The sequence below is a fragment of the Corvus cornix genome, chromosome 12 (genome assembly GCF_000738735.6).
Source record: "Corvus cornix cornix isolate S_Up_H32 chromosome 12, ASM73873v5, whole genome shotgun sequence".
Lineage (NCBI taxonomy): Eukaryota > Metazoa > Chordata > Aves > Passeriformes > Corvidae > Corvus > Corvus cornix.
Genome location: NC_046342.1, coordinates 20282792 through 20291022, shown reverse-complemented (window position 1 = coordinate 20291022; position 8231 = coordinate 20282792). Strand labels below are relative to the sequence as shown.

Here is an 8231-nt window from a genome sequence, read left to right as displayed (position 1 = left end):
GCAGAGCCACTCTCCTAATATTTTGCCTGACCAGTTTAATTGTTTTTCTCCTCAGCCCTTAATCGTTGCTGTTCTGTGGCCACTGCTCAGGCATTCCTGCTGCAGATATTAAAGTGTGCTTTGTTTAAATCCCAAGTGCCGGTGTCAAGCCCCGAGCCCCGTGCAGTGGGAGGGGAGCCAGGCAGTGCCTCGCAGGTTGGAGAGGGCTGGGGCACAGCCAGGGCATTCAGAGGAATGAGCTGAGGAATGCTGGTTATATTTTAACACTGTCCAAATATTAACTCTGCCCAGAGGATGTGGAGGTGTTTCCTTGTCACACCAGCATCCGGAACAGCACCGGCCACTGCCAGACGCGGCATCTCCGAGACACCTCTTTAAATGCAGGCCTTGGCTAGAAACTCTGTGAAGGGAAAGGCAGGGAGTGAGCAGGCAGGAGAGCCCCTGGGACAGGGGTGACTTTACAGGACAGGCTTCTGCTGCCACTCCTGGGACACCACTGCCACACGGTGTCACTGGCTCCAGGGGCGGGTGGGCTGGACCTGCACACGGGGCAGCGCTCAGGGTCTGGCCTTGCAGCAGTACCTCTTTGGAGCCACAATAAATACAGTTCCTGTATTTACCCTGCTTTGCTCCTAGTGATGTTAGCATTTTTTGTAACAGAGCCTTATTGTTTGCAGGTTGAAAAATGTGAATTTGTGTCACTTGAGATATTTCCCCACTTTCCAGGGAATTTTCAAAGAGAATGAGTATCCAGAGGGGTCAACACCAAATGGGAGGGACACCCAGTGCCTTTGCAGTAGCCCAAACCCCAGCTGTGGTGAAGGGTTGCTGGTCAGGCTCCAGCACCACTAAATGTAATTAAAGACAGAACAACCTGACCCCCAGGAAATCAGTTCCCAGGAGCTTCCAGTGATTTTGGAAGCCACAGCAGCTCCAGTCTGGGGGCAGCAGTTGCCCACCATGGCCACCAAGGATGCCTTTGTAGAGGCACATCAGTCACAGGAAAAGCCCCTTGACTGTTTTAGTACCAACAAACTGAAGGTTACAAATACCTTACCCTTTGAGATTTACTTTTCCCCATGAGGGCAAAATGCAAACAAATGAATGTTTACAGCTGAAAGCAACCAGTGATGAGAGGGCAGCTCCTGCTTGGGTTACAACAGACCAGAATTTACTTGACTGTCAGGCAAAATATTTAAAGCATAAAGGTTCAAGAAATGACAAGTGCTTTCTGCTAACCATGGCAAATGCCACATGCCACCAAAGCACATGTCCTGCCCTGCTGCCCCCGTGTTCTTCTGATCCCCGGCACTGCTTGGCCCCTCCTGCTGGCTGTTTCACATCCCAGCCCATAACACTTGGATGTAGATGGTTGCTTAGGGCAACAAGTAAAGCTGCTCTTAAAGAGGAACCTTATTTTTGGGGCTGCAGAAATCAAGTCAGTGTGAAAGGCTTTTTCCCTCTGGAAGGAGTAGGATGCAGCTGATGGCATCAGCGGCTCAATTCTGGTTTGCTTTGCTTTTCCAGAATCTCGTGCTTTTATTTTCCATGTCCCTGGGCACTCAAAATGGAACTGACCCATCTGAGGCTGCAGCCTACTCTGCAATCTTCAAGAAAAAACCTTCCTTGCCTTATATATATTTTTTCCCTTGGTCTGGCTTTAAACATCCTGGCATGGCATGGCATCTCCAGCTGCCACACCCCAGTCAACAGTCCCTGGTGTGACATAGCCACGCTTTAAAAGAGCAGGAAAGCGCCCTTGGATTAAACTCACTGGGTCAACTTCCCCTGTGGACTCTTGCTCCAGCCAGCTGAGCAGCAGCAGCGAAAACCTGACCCACTTCGCCTGCAGGGAAGAATTTTGGCACCAGGTGTTGGGGGCTGAATAACAGCCTGGAGAGAGCTGGGGCTGTTGCAAGCACAAATCCTGGAGAGATGGAGGCTGTAGTTAAGACTCTTCACGGCAAAGCAGAGAATTCCAGGAAGAATGTCTATTACAGCACCAGGAATTTTACCCCAGGATCTTTTACCAGCAGAAAGCCAGGATTATTCAAGGGGTTTCCTAAAAATGTTGTTGCCTGGGGAAAAAAAATCATAATTGTTTTCAAAATCAGGACAAATTTTGAATTACCACGTGCACGTGCAAAACCCTAAAGCTGAGTTTTGACCAATTTTGATTAAAATGTTGCACTGACCTTCCCTGCAGAAGCTGCTTTTTGGTGTCTTAAGTCATCAAAATGTCACTTGGAGAGGCTGCCAGGAAGGTGAGTGTTAATCTCCTGATCCTCTTCCGAGGGGGAGTAAGCATTCCATCAGGATTAAGTTCTGGGGTCACTTTTGGTTCCTGACTTCGCTTGGTTTGAGAACAAACTCCAGGCAGAGGTGAATCAGAGGCTGGGCAATTAAACAGCTCTAGCAGGGAGTCGGTGGGTTCGTGGGTTTCAGCGGTGGGGTTTGTCTGCTTGGGAAAGAGAGGTGGGACCAGGGGTGGGGCTGCTGGCATCAGCTGTGCCTGGCCATTGTGTGCCATGTCCCCGGCTCCATGCTGCAGCCACCACCCAGGGCACAGGGCGGAGGGTCAGATTTCCACAAAGACATCTGGCCAGCAGGTTGGCATTGAACATTTTGGGCTGGTTTTGAACCCCATCCCATTTTCAGCCCTGACCATCTGTTTGCAACCGAGACACAATGGGTTGGCAAAGCACCAGCCCCCTGTGGCAACGATGAAGGGATAAATCCAAGGACCCAAAGCAGATGCATTTGGTTGGAACAGGAAGCTCCTGGTCACTTCAGGGCTCCGATAAAGGGGATTTTCCAAGGGCTGACGATGGCCTGGGGCAATGAGCCCCTCGGTATTCAGGGCTGCCCACAGGCCATGCAGAGAGCCTGTGGCCTGTCCGGGCTGCCCCTCACAGCCAGGGGAATGCAGAGGCACCACGGCTGGGCAGGAACCCAGCCCCTCGCTCCGAGAACAGCATTTACAGTGCTCTTCTTGTTTAGGCTGCTCTCAGCAAAAATTCCCACCAGACTGCTGCAGAGAGAGCTTTTCCTGGAGCTTCTGCCTGAATCCCAGAAACTTCCAGTGCTGCCAGCTCCTTCAGCATCCCCAGCCCTGCTCCAAGGGACACGGTGGAGTCGCTATCCCTGGAAGTGTTCAGAAGATGAGCTGGTGTGGCACTTCATGATAGGCTTTAGTGGGTGTGGTGAGTTTGGATCTCACTCCAAACCCCTGCCATGGGCAGGGCTGCTGCCCGTTTACTTTATTACAACACCCCTCTGTTCATGGACATGCAAGAACATCAATCAGGTATTCCTGGGGGGAAGCACCGTGGGATGAGCCCTGTGCCCCAGGGCTGCTGGAGATCCTGAAATCAGGCAAAATCTACAAAACCATCACTGTGGAGAGGGTGATTTTTTGGTGATTTTGCTGAAGAAAGGGAGTTGAAAAGTAAATGAAAGCTCAAATTAGATTTATATAAACATAACCTCACTTTTTACAGAAGAACACACAGCCATATAGGCTTTCTTTAACTCTGCCCTAAAGTAGCAGCTGCTGCAGGTCTTGGAAGTTTCCACTGAAACACACCAGCACTTCATGAGTACTTGCTTTTTCACCTCTAAATTTTTCTCTCTGGGGCTTTTAAGCAAGTTTTATTGTAGTGTTTATACAGCCACCTCACTCTGCCTTTGGTTTATGTTTTTCTCGCCTGCGGCCACTGAATTTTGAGCTTTATTAGTTATAGGTACCTGAAATCACATTTTTTTAAAGAATTGACGGCCTAATAAAACCCCTTAAAAGTTTCTGTTTAAGGCAATTGTCCTCCACCCCAGGATCAGGTTCTTACTGAGTTATACCCAGGATCAACAACTTCTCTATGGCTGTTTGTTACCACCAAGGTAAATAACAAGAATCCCATCCATTCCAATAAATCAGGTCTGCATCAATTCACTGGAGAAGCATCGAAGCAAAGAGTTGTTTTTGGAAACAAACTGTAAAGGAGAAGGCTGATTTGCTTTTCTTGCCTGGAATGATGCAAGCCAGAGCCTGAGCACCTTCAGTCCAAACCCCCACCCTGGGGCTCTGCTCTCACACCCAAAGCCAGGCACTGCAGGGAAACACAGACCACTGTAGTTTTCCCCCCTCATTTAAGGATTTTCTGCACAGTTCCAGAAGCACAGGGGGTGCAGAGCTGGCTCCAGACTCCCCACAGCATCTGTGCCCCACAAATCCCTCCTCCTACCCACCAACCCCTGAGGACAGGGCTTCCACATGTGTCCAGTGCTAATCAATCAGTCAATCAATCTCAGTGTCCAGGTGTTTTCCATAGACCAGGGAAACCTGTTAAATGCCTCCAGACCTCCCTCTCTCCTGGCTGCCTGGAGAGACTTGTGTGGGGCAGTGGTGGGAGTGAGCCCTGCTGTGAGATGCCAACCAGCTTCCTCTGGTGGGTTCCTCTGGTGACCCCTGGCCTTGGAGTGGCAGCTCTTTAACAGTGAGTTACTGTCCTCCTCTCACTCGGACTAGGAGCTTTCTCTTATTCACAGGAGCTGAGAAATTGAATTTCAAGTTTAATTGTTTGTTTTGGCCTGAATATTACAAATGTACAGAAGGAACCAGCAGTGACTGAAGGGCTCCCCCTGGCCCTCCCTCCCTCCCTCTCTGGGGTGTGTAACAGCATCGCTCCGGCCACTGCTCATTTCTCAATGGTTCCTCCCTGCCTCAGCAGGTAAAGCTCCCTGTGCTCAGGTGCAGAGCACAGGCACCTCCCTGGCTGAGGCCAGGTCCTCCTCTGGTCCCACGGGACAATGGCCCCAGGTGGGGATGACGCCGGTGTCGATGGGGGATGTGGGGAGGAAGGTGAGCCCCACGCAGCCACTGTCCTTCAACAGCCTCTGCCTCTCCCAGGTTCAATCTCCCACATCACAGACAGATGGGCCCTTTCTCTGCCTTGAATATTTCTTAAAAAAAAAAAAAAAAGGACACCACAAATGAGACAGCACTGCAAATATTTGCAGCTTCAGAGCAGTTAAGCTCTGAAAAACTTCAGCTTGCAAAACTTCTACTGAAATGTGGCTTCAGCCCAGTCAGTGGCTATTTCTCTCTGTGGGGAGGCTCTGCCCTCCCTCTCTCCCACCCTTGCTCCTGGCTGGGTTGGCAGTGGGGGAGCAGGTGAAGGATTTTTGTATCCAGAAATACTTTATTTAAAGATTTAGGGACATTTAAATGTACTGTCAGTTGTATTTAGAACAACTATACAGAATGTTTTGAGTTTAAATTGGAGCTGGATGTTCACACAGGAGGCACAAATTCCCTGTGCTCACCTGCCCTGGTCATTGACAGGACACGAGGGGCTTTGTCCTTTGCAGCCCCACAAGTTAAAATACTGCCCTTGCTGGGGGGAGGATCAGCTCATGCCTACCCCTAGAATTTCCATTCTAATATCAACACTAAAGGCTCCCACATGCTTCGAGCTGTTTGATGCATTAATTTCACGCTTTTGCTCCTGACACTGGAGAGGCACAGGATTCTGTGAAGCTGTTTAATTGCAGTAAATTTCTTTAGCAGACAGCAGTTTACGAGCTGCAGAAATACCTGCAAGGCTCGAACAGGTGCCAGCAGTCCCAAAGGCCTGAAGCAAGTGCGTGCTGAAACAGGGACTTCTAAGAAATACAATTTACAGATCACAAAATCAAAACTCAGAACATGCTGCAGTGGGCTGCCACTGTCCCTTGTCCACAGTCCCTCTCCAGCTCTCTTGGTCTCTCTCCTTTAGGTTCTGGAAGGTATCTACAAGGTCTCCCTGGAGTCTTTCATTGTACATAAAGTGAACATGACCCCTCTCCTGTCAGAGACCACCTCAGGGCAGGGAGGGTGGTGGGGATGACCCAGCCCTGCCCTCACAGCCCTCAGGAGTGAGGGCTAGGGGAGAGGGCCAGCCCAGTGCTCTCCCCAAATCCCTCCTCACCCTGTGCCTCTGCCCTGACATTTGCCCAAGCTCCCACCCACATTCTTCTGCAGCAAAGAACCACCTCTTCTCCACTGCCACCCGCTGAGTCTGGGCTGGCTTTTAACCGTGGCTGGGGTGGAAGGGGATCCCCTTTTCCCCCACAGCTCCCCAAGCAGTGGAGAGGGGAGGGTTACCCACAAAAACAGGGTTCTACAGGAATATGCCACCTCTGGAGTGCTCACGTGTACATGTGGATCCCCAAATGCAGCAGAAGTGCCACCCATGGGGGCTGGGAGAGACCTCACCCCTCTCTGCACCTCAGCACCTCCCTGCTCCGCTCCTTCCCACTGACTCCTGTAGGCACCCCAGTGTCCCCAGGAGTGTCACCACTCACAGGGGCTGTGACAGGGCTGCTCGAGGCACAGGAGGCACCCAGGAATGGCTGTGCCCCACATGGGGCTCAGCTGCCCCAGCACAGCCATGGGTTTGTCCCACTCCCCGAGGCAGGTCCACAGCTCACCTGCTCCAGCCCTGTAGCAGGTCCAGCTTCACCCAGCTCTCATCTCCCAAGTTATTTCAACAGAAGCAAGCAAACACCCACCAAATGGAGCAGGCCTTGAGGAGAAACCAGAGTCTGCTGAGCAGAAAGAGCCCCCAGCAGCTGTGAGCTCCATGGACACTCACCTTGGTGAGAAAATATTCCAGTTCTCTGGCAAATCATGTAGATACTCAGTATAACAAACAGACTGAGCACAGGCACCTGCCAGCCTGGACTGCCTGATGTTTTCAGTGAGTACCAGAAGCATCACTGTATGTAGGGAATGAATATGATCCACAGGGACTCAGTGCCAGATCCTGGGACAGCGCCACTGCCACCAGACCCAAGAGGCAACGGGAGAGCTGCGGGGCAAGGAGCAGGGCAGGGCCCAGGGCAAGGGGCTGCTGGCTCCGAGGGGAAGGTGCAGCTCCCTGGTACTTGGAAGGGTCACTGAAGTACTGCAGGGAAAAGTGACATTGCAGCATCTCAGGGACACGCACGCACGCACTCTGCCCCCCAAGACAGCTGAGGCTGTAAAGCTGTTTTCCACAAAATTGTTTACATTCCAGTTCCAGGGAGGCAGCTCCATGGGCTGAGCCAGTCGCTGCCCGGGCAGAGCCATGCCCTGCCCCTCTCACCAGAGTGAACCCCTTGCCCTGCGTGCCCACTCCTTGGTTTTGCATCATTGCACAGGACAAAGCCCCAGCTGCGTGTGGTTGCGATTTTGTATCATTTGCTTTCAGCAAGTTGATCAAATTCCTCAAACCCACTGCTTTGGCACAGTGGCAGCAGCCTGTTAGCCTAATTCCAGTAAGGATTTAAAAACCACAAACACCCCTTGTTTTTCACCACAGCCGTAGGTTTAGTATGCCAGAGGTTATTGTTGAGATGTATTATTTCCAAAAGGCTATTGCAAGATCTTAGTCATAAGAAGGTTGGACACACTTGATAAAAACCAGCACAGACACAGCACAGACCCTCCGTTCCAGTTCCTCCTGGCCAGGTACACCGCACACCTCCCACCCGTGGGCATGAGGGCTCCCTGTCAGATCCAAGAGAACCCCAAGGAAATACTCTCCTCAGGCTGTGCTGGATGCAAGGGAACATGGAGTTGCTTGAAACTGAATAGTCAGACTCTTACATTTTTTAACCTTCTCCTTCTGCTGTATTTCCAAATGCCCCCAGTCCTGGTGGGACCTCGGGGAGCCCACGGGGCCCCAGCTGCCCCTGCTCAGACCCTGCTCTGGCTGCAGGTGGTGCACAGGAGGCTGGCATTGGCCAGGGAGAACGGTTTGCCCGTCAGCAGCGTCTCACACTCCAGGCAGGCAAAGTGCTTCTTGTGCCAGGTCAGCCCTTCCACCCGCTCGTAGTCCTCCGAGAAGATGATCTATGGGACAGATAGACAGACAGACAACTGCTTATTTCCACCACTACACCAAGCTGGAGGGTGGCTGGAGCAGGGAGAACCGGCCCCACACTTCCCACCAAGCCCATCAGTCGTGGAGGCCAGGCTTTGGGAATGGGTACATAAAATAATCACAGGATGGTTTGGGTTGGCAGAGACCTCTGAAGGTCACCTTGTTCCAACCCCCTGCCCTGGGCAGGGACACCTTCCACTAGACCAGGTTGCTCAGAAGCCCTGATTGAGCGTGGCACCAGCAGGAGCAGAGGGCCACTGGGTGCTTCCCACCCGGCACTGGTGGGATCAGAGGGTCTCCAGCTTGTCCCCACGCTGGCACAGGGGG

General features: G+C 51.9%; 1 protein-coding gene across 2 annotated transcripts in view; it reads right to left on the bottom strand.

Moving 5' to 3' along the window:
* Positions 1–1053: 1053 nt before the first annotated feature.
* The window catches only part of LMCD1 (LIM and cysteine rich domains 1), a 29710-nt gene continuing 22532 nt past the window's right edge, over positions 1054–8231 (bottom strand). For both annotated transcript variants that reach the window (XM_039559101.1, XM_039559102.1), the window contains exon 6: positions 1054–7873. In XM_039559101.1, the coding sequence (XP_039415035.1) occupies positions 7797–7873 (77 nt within the window). In that variant the 3' untranslated portion in view covers positions 1054–7796. The remainder of the gene's footprint in view (positions 7874–8231) is intronic.